Raw genomic sequence first — 15,011 nt, forward strand, 5'->3', positions numbered from 1 at the left:
CTTCACACTAACAATTTAGCTTAAAATGTAGGCATTTCACAAGAGGGGGTTCAATTCTTGCACTTGACTGCACACATACGTTTACAATACTAGAACAAAGGAATAACCATATTCAACGTCACCATTAGGAAATGTATTATGACAAAAACCTAATTATAATATTCATTGTTCGACCCGCATCAGAGAAGGAGATAACCGCCATTTATGACAACGGTGCTTGTTTCACAAAGGTAAGTTAGGTTTGTATGCTAAGAATACGTACCGTTTGAAACAACAACAACATGTATACCTCAGTAAAGTAAACAGTTGTTATTAGTAGCTTAGTAGTTTAGAGTATATAAACCATTCAGATCTCACCCATTTTGTATTTAATCAAATAAATAATTTTAATAATAAATAAATTGTATATGTCTATACTATTTTTATGAACCTAAGTTGGCAGTTTCAGCTGAATAAGTTTAAAAGATTTAATTTATTTCAAAAACTATTATGTGATTGTTGATAATTTAAATTTGATAATTTTTCGATATTTCAAATCATGAACGTGGAGATTTTTTTACAGTTACTTCTGAATTAGTAATAATGTAACAGACAATAAACATCAGATTCCCGTACAGAGACAATATACAGCACATACAGTTTCTGTTTCTTGAATACAACCTTTCTCCTACTATGCACCATGTATGCACTATTCATTGCCTGTTTTTGTTCAATTTCGTTATGTTAACGCTAGACATGTACCGTGTAAGAGAATCTGCTGTAATGAACCACTGTAGGCCTATAATACTTGTGCGTGCGAATCGGGAAATAGTCAAAGTGTTTACAACATGAACGTACTTTGACCTATTATGATGTGAAATCAATAATCAAATATTTTCACTAATGGGGTACAAAGTACCAGTATGTGGCAGTTAGATACTAAAATAGTGTCTAGTTATAGTCATTTTTTAATTTCAAAATGTTTAAATTTGTTAACGATATATCCCGTTCTGAATAATGTAGTTTTATCTTTCCAATTTAAACTTCTTTTTCAGAAGATTCTAGAATATTGAAAGCATGTCATCTGACGAAGGTGGTAAGTTTTACTGTTTATATTGCATTATATTCTAACTATAAAACTATATCATTTTACGTTTCTGCATTGTATCTTTTATCTATAACTTGTTTTAGAGTTATTGTTAATTATAATTATTTAGATAGTGAAGATGAAGATGGGGATTCGGCGGCGTCGTCGATGTCCAGATTGAAACTAAACCAAGGTAAAATAAAAGAATAAACTTGAGAGAAATGTTCAATAGAATATGAACCCTTTCATTCCCTCATGACTATAAGAGGAACACCAGTCCTACATGCCAAATTGGCAGAAAAGCAGTAGCTTGGTGGTTGCTATTTAATCCAGGGTTCAATCTTGACCTAGTGACAGCGTTATAACTCACGACTCTTTCAACTCTACTCCCTAGCCTCAAATGAGACTTAGTTTATAAGCACGATAAATTGTAATTGGCGAGTTGTTCGCTGTTGGATGCTCATGGAATAACAAACAAAAAGTATGGTGATGTACATTTATCACCACACAGTTGTTAGATAAAATTATCAAATTTCTTGAATTAAACCGTAGGTCTATCTGAGGACGATTTCAAGCAGCTGATCGTGGACATTGCAGCATGGTATGATGGCCTTAGACACATTGGAATGTTAAAAGTTTTATTCAAAGACATTGTAGACGATACTCAAACTCTGGAAAGAGCAACAACTGTAATAGCACTACTGTCTCATTTAGTTGGCCCTGGAAAGTTGAATCGAAACAATCTTACCATTTTGTACGACACCGTAAAAGTAACTAAACAATCTGGTTTTACGTCAGCAATTAAAGAGAAACTGTATCACTTCCAGAATATTGATAAACTTCAGGTAACATCGTTCACAAAGCACAGAATAAATATTTTAAATTTTGGCAAAGAACTTACTGATTCCAATATAGACTTCCTAGATGGAAGATACAACTTTCCAGGACTTAAAATGTATAAAGACAGTTGGAGCTTAATTACGGATTTTGAAATAAAAGGGATACTAAAAGAAGAAAACATAGAAGCATTTAGGCAAGTCTTACAGCAAAATGGAATGGAGTCAGCTGACAGGTGTTTTATTCATGGTAATAATACAGTCCAATTTAACATTTCTAGTTTAAATTTTTTTTCAATAAACAAAAATGTCATTAGTTTATGACGATAATTATATGAAAACAATAACAATTCAAAATACCTAAGTATTACTTTATCTATGGTAATTCTAAACTTCAATAAATAATATGCTTATTTTACTTAAAACGTAATTTTAATATATAATTTGTTAATAATATTATTTCATGTAGATGAAGAAATGGGCACATCACAGTCAAAAAGACAAATGATAAGATACCAAGGTAGGCTTATTAAACGTTAGTTTTATCTTATTGAGATTTATGTGATTTTGGAATATTTAAAACTGTTCTATTTAAAGCAAACATTATTTTGTTTTTGTAATATGGTTATCGTTATTATCTTCTTAAAGATGTATTGTCCAACAAAAACATGAAAAATGAAGATTAACTAAATCAGACGTTGAATAGGGTATTTTGTAGTTTTAATAAAGTTGAAAAAAATTTTTCACATATAAAATTTGACTATATTTTGCTTTAAATTACAGTTTTTTTATGTAAATAATTTTTTTTTTCGATTCAAATTTTGTTCAAAGTGGATAACAATTATGTGACAATAAAATGGCATATTCAACAAAATAAAATGTTAAAAATTATTTTTTTCAGGGGGACAATACATCTTTAAACTGGTTAATAATGTATAATACATTATAGTAATATTTCATTTTGTTTATGATGTGGACGAGGAGTGAAACTCATTTGTACTATGCTTTCATTGTCAATCAACTTGTTAAGAACGCAGGCAAAATCAAACGGAAAAGAATAGTTTTGCTTTTGAATGTTAAAATGGTAATATAAATAAGATATAAAACATACATTGTTTTAAACTTGCTTTATCTAGACGAAGATATGGGCCCTTCCCTACCAAAAAGACAAAAGATCAGAAACAAAGGTAGGCAATATTAAATATACAAAATTATTGCGTTTATATTGAATATTTGAGGTTTTACATGACATAAATCTATTTTGGTGATATTTATTAAACAACAACATGTATCGATGAATATAAAATATTATCTTCAGATAATTTTATTTATCTGTTGTTTTCTATAGAAATGTTCGCAATATATGTTAGTAATACTTTTCATTTCAGATGAGATTATTCGAGAGTACCTCTTTGAACAACAACGAAAGTTTTGCATAAAAGCAAATGAGTTTACACCAGCAATTATGCAGTCACGCTATAAGGTGGACATGGCTCATATGTTCACCGATCTTGACCTGATGAAAGAAAACCAAAGAAAAATAGATCCAAAACCGATTAAACTAGATGAGCTTTTATCTGTTATCAAGTCAACACCTACTTGCAAAGTTCTTATAGATGGCGAAGGTGGTATTGGAAAGACGACATTACTTAGATATCTGTCTTATGGATGGGCGAAGGAAACAGATCTTACTTTCCAAGGCAAAATATTATTTCTTGTTAATATCAGAGACATAAACAGTGGTGAAGATATCCTAGATGTAATGGTGAAACGCATAAAATTAAAGCATTTCAGTTTGAAGACTGAACTTCCAGCAAATCCAAGATTAATTAAAAAATTCATCCTTGATCATGAAAATGAAATAGTTTTGTTTTTGGATGGGTTAGACGAATTAAAGATTGGAGTTGATGACCCGATAAATCTGATCAAAGGAGAAGAAATGGAAAAGTGTGTAGTGATACTTACTTCAAGGTCAGAAAACATAGATGAATACATAAAAGAAAGCGATGTGCATGTTAAAGTTAAAGGCTTTAATCCCGAAAACATAAAGAAATACATTACGAAGCACTTCAAATATTTTGAAGCACCCGATTTAGGAAAATCTCTTATTGAAGAACTTGAACTTAATGAAGAAGAAGAAGAATGTGGGGACAAACATCCGGAAGTGTATTCGATGTGTAGAAATCCGATGCTTCTTCTGTCAGTTTGTATTATGTGGGAAGAGAAGAAATATCTGCCAACGGAAAAAACGGTTCTATTTGAAGGAGTATTTCGAAGTATTTTAAACCAATATAACAGAGAGGAAAATAATGATCAGAATATAGATGAATTCCAAGATACACCAAGTGAATTAATTGACGCAATGCTTGTATTAGGAAGAGGAATGTATGAAAGTCTCAAAATCAACCAGCTGTATATCAACAGAAAAAGACTAAAAGGCAATAAAGACACGATCGCGTTGGCTTTAAAATTGGGCTTTCTGTATAAAGATTCACCGACATCTAAAGACGACTTTAAAGATACTTTTGCAGCTCCTCATAAGTTACTGTTAGAGGCGTTAGTAGGATTTTATTTCCATAAATTAAGTCTACAGACAGGAGAGAGTTTAAGTAGGTCTTCTGGTAATATGAATGAAAAAGAGATTATGGAAACCGACTTACTGCTGGACGAAGGAGAATGGGATAGTATAATAGACAATGATCACTTGAAGGTAGCAAGAGAGTTTGCAATTGGCTTCCTGGGCTCTAGCGCTGATAAATTCTTGAATCATTGGATAACAAATAGTTTAACGACATATCGAAGCTTAATATCTCAATTACGCATCGTAAAAGAGGAACACAGAGTTGTGGTGGAGAATGCACTCAGCGCTCATCTGAGCACGTCGAATGTATCAATAAAGCCGCATATTGATAGAGTATGTGGCTCACTAAAGAGATGCGCTCATCATATGATCCAAGATGTAAGCGAAGATTACCAATTTATAGACCTTTTAAGAAATATACACGGTATAGGTCCGGTATTTTCTGAACCACTACAAGCTTGTTTTGCAGAAATTGATACACTGATCAAAGTTATTAGTAATGAAAGTTCATCTGAAGAAAAGGGTATAATGTTAGCTCATATTATGATCGCTGTACCATATCAATCTAAGCTTTTGGAAAGAGTTCATGAAACTTGGGGCGATAGTGTTATTGAGCATCTAAACTCAGAATGTAAGAAACTAGATTTTAAGTATGATGTAACAAGCTATAGTTTGTATCAAAGTTCTGTGACCTCTTCATTTCTAACTCACTTGTTGAGCAAGGCGCCAAAACTTGAATTTTTGAATTTAGACGAATCTATTACAAGTGTAGTAATAAATGAAATGCTAAAAGAGATCACTAGTAGGGGCCATAAATTAGCCTTGAAGAAAATATTCATCCGCGATAGCAACCTTAGCAACGTTGATGGCTCTTTACTAGCATCTTTATTAATGTTCATCCCAAAACTGAATAATCTTTGTATGATAAAATGTAGTTTATCAGGTGGAATTATGAATACTATGATTAAGAAATGTTATAGTAGTGGACAGAAATTGCTATTAGACGCCATTGATATAAGTGATAACCTTTTGGACAATCTTTGTGGTTCCTCGTTAGCTTCATTGATGGTTATGGCTCCAAAATTAAGAAATCTCGACATGCACAACTGTAGACTACCAGGTCATGTGTTCAATGATATGGTAAAATCTTTTTCTGGGAAAATCTCATTAGAGTTAGAAACATTGAACATCGATGATAATAACTTAAGTACAACCAAAGGCACTTCATTGGCTTATATTATGTCCAGGGCTCGTAAACTGAAGTTTCTTCAGATTGAAAGGTGTAATCTATCAGGCAATGTGTTTAATGATATGACAAATAGTTTATCAGGTATGGATGCAAAATTAGAATTACGTTCACTTAATTTTGCTGGAAATAACCTTAGCCAATTGGATGGTGCTTCTTTAGCTTCCTTAATAAGCATTACTCCCAAACTCTCAGACTTTAGATTGAGTGACTGTACTCTGGATGGTGAGATTATCAATGCCATGTCCATACACTGTTGTAATAGTGTACAACTGGAATTAACTTCTGTCGATCTTAGTAGTAATAACTTGAGCACTATCAATGGTACACTGCTGGGGTCATTATTGGGTTCTGTTTTGCAGACGCTAATGCTTGACATGAGTAGTTGTAATTTGTCAGGACAGATAATTAATGATATGATGGAGAAGTTAAGTCAAACATCAAATCAGTTGAAATTGAATGACCTCAACATGAATGGCAATTGTCTTACTAACGTGACTGGCTATTCCATGGCTTTGTTATTTACCACTTTCTCTGAGCTTGACACGCTTAGAGTACAAGACAGTGGTTTATTAGGTATTACTATAAACGACATGGTTTTACACTGCGTAGACAGTAAATTATTGTTAACATTGATAATTTTGGATCTTAGTGGTAATAACCTAAGTAAAATCAGTGGGTGTTCACTCGCATCACTATTTGCTATTTCTCCTGAACTTACAGTTCTTAACATGAACAAATGCAGTTTATCAGGTATTATAATAGACAATATGATAATAGAATGTACAAATAGAAGAATAACAATGAAGTTAAACGTCCTTGGTATCAGCTGTAACGATCTTAGAAATATCAATCCTTCACAACTACCTTCTTTAGTGAATATTGCTCCAGAGATATACTACATTAATCTCTATAATTGTAGTTTTTCAGATGATATGAAACAATGTATTTCAAGTGAATTTTCAAAAACAGAAGTGGATGTAAACTTTGATGAGGATGATGAAGCTAATGATGACTAATAGGGTTCTATCGATATAGAAATCGATAAATCGATATCCTTGAAGAATAATAAAAACCTACAGTGTGACTATTATAATATTATAACCAAATTATAATCAAGATACAAACCAAGGTGTATCTACTATAAACAAAAATGAACTATTATGGGTTGTGTTGGCTTAACAATATTTGTAAAAGAACCGTGTGAGATAATAATTGTTTTTAGGCCTAATAGTTTTAAGGTTTCAAAATGTAAATCAGTAGCGTACTCCTTTTCAAGTCTACTTTATTATTGATACTGTACTAAAGTCGCATATCTTATCAATCGGCAAAATATCGTGTAAATAAAAATCACTGTTGAACACAGTATATATTTGTATTGAAGTGAATTTACGTGGTAGTGTCTGAGTGAATGGCGAGAGCAATGACATTTGTTCTATACCATACTACATTATGTTTTACTTCCAGTAAAACATGGTTCCCGCTAGGACGCAAGCTAGTTGACCAATCACAATTGACAGTTCGTTCGAATGATGATCCGTAGCTTGAAATTGATCAAATTACTTGCGTTGCGCTAAAGCTCTGTCTACACTATCAAACTAATTTGAAAAAAAAAGTGTGATGTACCCAAATATGGTAGTATATGCCCAGATATGATAGTGATATGACATCATCATGTCCATATACGGGCACATCACATTTTTTTGATAGTGTAGACAGAGTTTTGCGTCCTTGCGTTGCGTCCTGGTATAGTGGGAACCAAACGCAACAAACACGGGACACTTTTAGGTTGTAAATGATCAGCTGTGTATGTGAAATGAAATCGACCACCAGAAAAAAAAAAAGGTTTAAACTGTCTACATATTTTGTTTATATTATACTGTATAATCAATACATTACATTGCGTTTTAAAAAACTCTTATTTTGTTCAGATAAAAGTGATATGTGATTTTCAAAACGTGAAAACAGTTGATAAAACAAGGTGCCGGGCATATAGTATAGGCCATGTACTCAAACAAATTTAATTCAACGGTATGTGTAAACTACCACTTAAATACATTACTTTCTAATATAGGGAAACCAAGACTCAAAACAACCTTCTGCTTGATAAGCAGAATGGTCTTCCGTCAGACTGCACTGGTGTAGTTATACAAGAGAACCTATGCAATAAACTCCTATACTTTACAGGAAATTCATTTAGTATTGAAAATCATATATTATAGTTTAACCTCTCTATGCGGACACTGCATATTAGTAAACACCTCTTATTGTGGAAACTAATTCAAAGGCCTGTTCTTCCATTCTAACGAATGCATTTGGTACCTCATGTAAACAGACACATTTGATGTGTATTGGAATAAGTTGAAAGTCAGTGTTCTGAAAAAGTTCTATATCATCAATTAGATTGAATTACATAATATGCTTGACTTTTACTTTTATTCTAATTAACGCCATCCTATTAAACATACTGTAATATGACACTATCATACATAGCAGTGTACGTCATAATACATGCATCTAATTAGAAAAAGGAAACAATGTTGTGGAGCTGTGATGTTGCTCTCTAGCTGAAGAAATAGCTGGTAATTGTATGAACTAGATCGATAGAATTTTGATAAATAGTTTGACCTCAAGTCAAAATTAATTAAAGCTTGGTTCCCACTAGGACGCAACAAAAGGATGTAAGCTTGAGTTGACCAATGACAAGCGACAGTTCCAATGAAATTAATTGTAATTGATCACTCACTTGCATTGCACTTACTGTATGTGTTGCGTCCTAGTGGGAACCAAGCTTTAAAAAAAATATGGTCAAACTTGAATATGAAATATATTTGTTTATAATCTATTATGTAAATTTATGATATTTGCACCTTTGGCTTTAACACATTTAAAATAATGAATTTTAAAATTCACAACCATGTAAAGCCGATTTTCTTCCATTTTAAAAGTAATTTATAAATTGTATCATCTTACTATACATTATATAACTTTACGTAGTTGGTGTCTTGTCCATGCCAAACTCTTCCGCTAATTTTATGTAGACAAATTTGGTTGATTTTAAAATAAATGCGTGAATTGCGTATTGCAGTAAAAGTGCACCAAATCCTTTATAGAAACCTGTAATGCCTTCCTCGTAACGTATAACCGTAAAACAATCCCAGAATCCATAGTACTGCGTTGTGATTGGAAGCACTGACAGCCCGTCATCTGTGTTATCAATAATTGTTCTCGTGCCTTGGAGCAGTAATCGGTGGAGGACAGTCTCCACGGGATACAATGCTGTATCTATGATAAGATGTCCAGTAAAAGCTGAAAAGAGTTCAGGAAAGTAGGCGTCAAGCATTGATCTTGCCGCAGGTGTTCCCTCGTTGTTTTCCATGTACTTTTTACGTTGTCGCTGATGAATAAAATATAACATTGTGTACTGGATTGCTGATGTGAGAATGTATCGAACAAGTGTTGAGATGGTTGACGGTACTACTAGCGAAAGAAGTGGGATCATACGTGTTGTCTGAGGTACGCCCCAGCCTGTAACCCGACAAAATCCTTCACGAAGACAATCAAATGGTCCTGGACATTCACTCGCAATTTCACTCTGAAAATAAACAGTATGTAACATTTAAGTACATTTCATTCAAGTTTATACCGACAAACAATACAAAAAAATATAGCAGAAAATCTCAAATAAAATGGTAATAGAAAGCATAGAATAAATATAATTTAAACTACTAATGAGTGTGCAATGAGCAAATAAGAATCCAATTGGTGATTATTTTCTTGCTTTTTTTATACATGTATTTAAGCAAATTGCCAAGGATAACTTTAAGCGAATTCATTCACTATCCTTCCTAATGGAGTCTTTGGCAATGGTTTAAATTGTCATTGTCATTAGAAAAAATCCTGACACTGACAGGACTTGAACCCAGGACCCTTGGATTGGTAGCCGAGCATCATAACTACCAAGTCACAACTCCACTCTACTCTTTCAGTTATTACTGTATATTCACTGTTAAAGCAGTAATTTAAATTATTTTTAGGGTAGTATGATATAGTACCTGCACTGTTTCAACAAGACTGGCAGCATACACCGGTAGAGTCACAACACAGCTAATTGCTTTCAGGATCACATGACCAATGAAATGCTTCAATGAACTATGTGAATGCACGTCTCTGAAAAACAGGGTTAAAGTTTAGCACTCTTTTGCATTGGGAAGAATATGTAGTTTCAAGTAAATTTACACCACTAGTTAAGCATTGTGTACACTATCAAATTGTATGTGAAAAAAAAATATATGGACATGATGATGTAATATCACCACAATTTCTGAGCATATCGCTACCATATTTGGACACATCACACACACTTTGATAGTGTAGACAGAGCTTTAGTTAATCACTATGGTAATGAGTCAATAGATTTGTAATATTGTTATAAAAATGTATATGTATCAGCCACACATTGTAAGGTTACAAATTTGATTACAAAACTGTTTTATTGCAAAATACATTGAAAGGCAATAATTATGAAGAGGTAAACTGTATAGGGATGGACTGTTAAATTAAAATCTGTCAATTATTTTATTTTTCAATTTTATTTAGAGAGGAAGATTTCCAATAAAAAAATTTAAATTGATAAGCCTTACTTTGGGAAAGGTGTCGCTTCACTGATTACAGTCTCTGTTACCATGCCGATACCTTGTACCATTATTGTACTTGGGATTCCCTTCCACAATGCAGTGAATCCCTGTTAAATAATACAAATAATAAATAAACAATTAACTGTAATGATAAACAACAAGGTACTTTTTTACAAGCCAATGAAAAAATACAAAACAAATACAGTATGCTTGCTATTATATAACATCAAAATTTAGAGTAGGATTGTATAATAAGCTCTGTCTAAAACTCTATGTGACAAAAATATGTGATGTGCCCATATATGGACACAATGATTGTCATATCACTACCATATTTGGGAACATCACATTTTTTGTCACATAAAGTTTTAGGCAGAGCCAAGTTTGATAGTGTAGACAGAGCTTTATAATAGTGCCATGACAAAACTTGTTCAGTTTGGAGGCTCATTTTAATTAATGAACACTGGGACTAAACATTCAAACAATCTAGCTTTGATCCTTCAGTTACCACTTTATCATAAACCTCTGTCTACACTATCAAACTTTATGTGAAAAAAAAGTGATGTGCCCAAATATGGAAGTGATATGCACACATAATGGTAGTGATATGACATCATCATGTCCATGGTCACATCAAAACACACAGCTTCTGGGAATAACAGAAGTGTGGAAGGAACAAAAAGAACAGGCAGAAAAAATTTCTCTGTTGATGCACAAACTTCAATGACATTTAGCCTCCTAATGGTTCTCTTTCTTATTGGTGCTCTGTACTATTGGTTTGAAATAAGAATAAAGACATGTGCAGATGGGTAAACATTCTTGGGCTTAGTAGTAGTAGACCATTGCTGTGTAATTGTAAAAACGTTTTATAAAAAGTAATACCTGATTTCTTTGCAGAGTTGTCATAACTTGAATTACCGTGAAGGGGGTTAAGTGGTAACGAAAACTCTGACAATTAACCTGAAAGAAAAAAAAAATTAAAAAATTAGTATCAAATTGTTCATATTGTTTAATAATAAACTCAGGAATAAACATTTTAATTAATTTACCCAAAAGTGAAGCTAAAATAAATTCAAGATAATTAAAATAATTTAAAAACAGATGTATGGATTCTGTACATTTTCATCTTTAATCGGACTACAGTATAATGCACTTGTCAATTGTATGACCCACTATACGATCCCCAGGAGAGGTGCATCATTTTTCTGATGTGCGTCATACCTTATGAATAGCATGACACACCCGTGCGTCAAAATTGTGACTTACCTTTACGTGACCATGACGCACCCATTTTGACGCACTGTGATCATGTTGTTTATGATATTTTGAGTGGTAAAGTGACAGACATTGACATCATTCATTGATGTGACGTACCTTCTAGGTTTTTTGACGCACCCCTGCATCAGTAATTATTTGTAAATGACGCACCCATGACGCACCTCTCCCGGGGGTCATATAGTGGGTCATACAATTGACAAGTGCATAAGAGTGGATGTGCTACTGTTTTACCTGGCATTGTCTTCTAAAAGCAATCAATGGATGTGACAGCACATTTTCAGTTAACAGACTTGCAATGCCGATTCCAAAACCTGCATACCGTTGGAAGTTTTCTAAATAAACAGGTGAAAAATGTTTATTTTTATTATATCATATTTCATTAATTTAAATATAGGATTAGCCTAAACTAAATGAAATTTATTAGGCCTAGGCTAGCCTAGATTACAAACTCTTCTGTATTGAAATTACAATAGTACTACTATTGTAATTTGTACTTGTAGTTTGTATAACACAGCACAGAGCAGAATATTGAATAATCAGTCAGTATTTAAGTACGGTACAATAATAGGTGTAGCGTGTGGATTAGATGTAGCTGCTATGCTCAATTTGAGCCACTTCGTAACCATACAGTAATATAATACTAGGCCCCTAGGCTAGGCTACCTAGTTACAACGATCTAGGCCTAGCTAGGCCTAGCCTAGGCCTACACTAGCCAACGAAACCCGTCGCACGATGTTTAGGCCCTAGAATATAAAGCATACCTATTTCATGATGTTTTGGTGTCGCTTTCCTGACAGCATCCATAACGTTTTCTTGGGCTAGATGTAAAGGGTCTGTTTTTAGAGTAGCCCGGTTAAATACAGTTTGTTCTGAACCAGGAATCCTCTTTACGCCCATATTAATTATAAAACAAAAAACAATCAGCGGCTAGCCGGCCGAAAGTTAAGTCGAGAAAGTCGAGCGAGGCTCGAGCGAGCATGCATAAGCTGCTATGGGCAGCCGTTGAAGCCAAATAACAATACTACTGTACAATAAATTGATTTGTAATAAACAATTGTAAGTTTGTTTATTGTTTTTATAAAATCTATTATATTTATATATTCTATAATAGTTTAAATAACATCAACAAGAACACGCATACATGGTTTCCATCACATTAAAATTATTATTATTTTGCCAGAACAATGCGTTTACAAAGAGTGTGTACCATCTTGGCTGCTGGTGCCTCCAATTTGTATCATCACTGGCTTTAAGTGTTTTTATCTTTTTATCTTGTCACGTTTAGTATTTATTCCAAATAAAATTATACTTAATTCTGTGTCTGTGTTCAAATTTTGGCATTTTGACTGGCATTATTGATTTTTGTATTTGAAAAAAAACATATAATGACAATCGTGGATGTATCTTTTCTTGTTGAAATTATCTTGGTATTTTCTTAACTCTAAAATATAGACCGTGTAAGTCTATTTTGTGTAGGCCTATGCTTGTTGCTGCAGGAAAAAGAATGCTGTAATAGGCCTTAGCTATATATCTTATCCAACTGCGAACAAACTGTCAATACAGCAGTCACGGTATATTCTAGATACTATCTTTTGAAAAGTGCAGTTTTTCAATTTTTACTTGATTTAAATGTTTAGAGAAGAACGTTTAAGCGTTTAAATTCATAAGATCAGTGTTTGTGAATTGTTAATAATTATTATGATTTTCATTTTAAAACTTAAATAAATTCAATTTCAATTAATTTTATTTCGGAATATTTTAGCCATATTAAAAAAAAAACTCTAAGCTTAAATATATAGAATACTTCTTCATGGACGGAGCATATGTTTTCAAACACAAGCAAAAAGCATACTCAAATAGATATTTTTTGTTACAAGAAACAAAAATTAATAACACAACAGATATATTTTAGTTTCGATACAGTGTTCGATTCTGAAAGTTCATGGAATGGCGGAAGACATTTTGTTTACATCATTGAACATGTATTGCTGATGTACGGAGATAGGAGTGGATAACTGTGAATATAATAGGTCTATATAGGCTTACTGCAGGAAATCAACAACCAACCTACATTCGTAAAGTACTGGTTGTTGGATATTGTTACAGGAAAAGGGTTGTTTTATTCAATAGCAAGTGTATTCAGAATACCATCACATTATTTGCATACACTTTGTACACAATGGATAAAGTTTTGACAGGTACAAATATCACGACAGACGATATGAGAGATAATTTGATTTTTGTTCTATCAGTGTATATACCATTGGATGTTGTCATTATTACTGGGAATGCGCTTGTTCTTTTTCTCTTTCGACAAACTCGACATTTTGAAGAGCCACAATTTGTTTTACTAGCCAGCTTAGCATTTGTGGACCTACTCACAGGAATTTTCGCCGTACCCATGTTTATGTGGGGTCACATCTCAACAAGAAGATCACTGTACCTACCGAGCAAATGCCACATACAGTACCTTCCTTCAACGATCTTTATTTCAATTTCTTTTTGGCACCTTTTGTTAATCACAGTGGATCGTTACGTATCTATAATGAAACCGCTACATTATCATAAACTTATAACTCTCCACAGAATCTACTTTTCTATTGCTTTTTCGTGGATTTTGGGTTGCTTTTACGGCACCTTGCCATTTTTCTGGGAAACTAAAAGAATTGAAGGAATTTTCTTATGCTATCAGCCAAGTCGACGTCACGCTTGGATAGCTCAAAGTTACGTAACTTTAGTCATAGTGTCTATTGGTACTCTCCTATTGATAATAATGTACTTCATAATCGTGTTAGAAGCAAGGAAACATAAAGCAAACATAGACAGTATTTCCTTAAGCACACGTAAGATTGTTCGTAAAAGATTCAAAGCGGCTAAAACGAGCGCTTTGATCGTCTGTGCATTCGGTATAACGTTTTTGCCTTACGCTCTGAAACCGGTCGTATATTCTGGATATCAAAGATCTGATATGTATTGGTATATTCTGCTTGCAGAGGTTCTGGTGAATACGAGTTCGGCAGTGAATCCGTTTATATATGTGTGTCGTCTGCGGAAATTTTCATATGCTCTACGCCGTCTTTTTAACAAAACGTCTACCAGAGCTACAAAATCAACAAGCGGCACTTCTTTTTAGTAAACATTTGTTCTTGCACCGGCATCTACACTCGCTGTGACATCTACCCCATTTGTTTGTGCAATATAATTATGAAACGATTTAACAGTTTTGTTTATGACCAAGTATACTGTAATGTGCTTAACATAATAGTATATACTGTATAATATGCTTTGAAGTATTAACATTTTAAGTTATACAATGCCTTAGCGAAACTGTTCACTTGGCAAACAAAATAAAAAAATTAACATTCTA

General features: G+C 33.2%; 3 protein-coding genes across 4 annotated transcripts; 2 read left to right on the forward strand and 1 right to left on the reverse strand.

Moving 5' to 3' along the window:
- The first annotated feature begins 191 nt into the window (after positions 1 to 191).
- On the forward strand, positions 192 to 7,041 carry LOC144854179 (uncharacterized). 2 transcript variants are annotated; one of them, XM_078712076.1, is made up of 7 exons: positions 192 to 230; positions 1,035 to 1,075; positions 1,197 to 1,259; positions 1,619 to 2,152; positions 2,372 to 2,422; positions 3,039 to 3,089; positions 3,291 to 7,041. In XM_078712076.1, exons 2-7 carry the CDS (start codon positions 1,057 to 1,059, stop codon positions 6,746 to 6,748), a joined length of 4,176 nt encoding a protein of 1,391 aa, XP_078568202.1. In that variant the 5' UTR covers positions 192 to 230; positions 1,035 to 1,056; the 3' UTR covers positions 6,749 to 7,041. The 2 variants fall into 2 exon arrangements, with proteins under 2 accessions (XP_078568202.1, XP_078568203.1); XM_078712077.1 differs by having other exon boundaries at positions 209 to 230; positions 1,038 to 1,075.
- Positions 7,042 to 7,586: 545 nt separating this feature from the next.
- On the reverse strand, positions 7,587 to 12,581 carry LOC144853601 (mitochondrial outer membrane protein SLC25A46-like). Its single transcript, XM_078711331.1, has 6 exons — positions 12,406 to 12,581; positions 11,876 to 11,976; positions 11,249 to 11,326; positions 10,373 to 10,473; positions 9,785 to 9,899; positions 7,587 to 9,324 (listed from the first exon to the last, which is right to left on the reverse strand). Exons 1-6 carry the CDS (start codon positions 12,539 to 12,541, stop codon positions 8,719 to 8,721), a joined length of 1,137 nt encoding a protein of 378 aa, XP_078567457.1. The 5' UTR covers positions 12,542 to 12,581; the 3' UTR covers positions 7,587 to 8,718.
- A 1,032-nt stretch (positions 12,582 to 13,613) lies between these two features.
- On the forward strand, positions 13,614 to 15,011 carry LOC144854160 (adenosine receptor A1-like). Its single transcript, XM_078712054.1, has one exon. It carries the CDS (start codon positions 13,824 to 13,826, stop codon positions 14,775 to 14,777), a length of 954 nt encoding a protein of 317 aa, XP_078568180.1. The 5' UTR covers positions 13,614 to 13,823; the 3' UTR covers positions 14,778 to 15,011.

Source organism: Antedon bifida, chromosome 10, assembly GCF_963402885.1.
Source record: "Antedon bifida chromosome 10, ecAntBifi1.1, whole genome shotgun sequence".
Classification (NCBI taxonomy): domain Eukaryota; kingdom Metazoa; phylum Echinodermata; class Crinoidea; order Comatulida; family Antedonidae; genus Antedon; species Antedon bifida.

What these genes read in the sequence shown, in the direction of transcription:
- LOC144854160 (XM_078712054.1), top strand. Translation starts at nt 13,824, where the DNA reads ATGGATAAAGTTTTGACAGGTACAAATATCACGACAGACGATATGAGA.
- LOC144853601 (XM_078711331.1), bottom strand. Translation starts at nt 12,541, where the DNA reads ATGGGCGTAAAGAGGATTCCTGGTTCAGAACAAACTGTATTTAACCGG. An exon ending in CAACTCTGCAAAGAAATCAG is followed by an intron (nt 10,474 to 11,248) that starts GTATTACTTTTT and finishes ATTATTTAACAG; the next exon opens with GGATTCACTGCATTGTGGAA. An exon ending in GAAGCGACACCTTTCCCAAA is followed by an intron (nt 9,900 to 10,372) that starts GTAAGGCTTATC and finishes CCTGTTTTTCAG; the next exon opens with AGACGTGCATTCACATAGTT.
- LOC144854179 (XM_078712076.1), top strand. An exon ending in ACAAATGATAAGATACCAAG is followed by an intron (nt 2,423 to 3,038) that starts GTAGGCTTATTA and finishes TGCTTTATCTAG; the next exon opens with ACGAAGATATGGGCCCTTCC. An exon ending in ACAAAAGATCAGAAACAAAG is followed by an intron (nt 3,090 to 3,290) that starts GTAGGCAATATT and finishes TTTTCATTTCAG; the next exon opens with ATGAGATTATTCGAGAGTAC.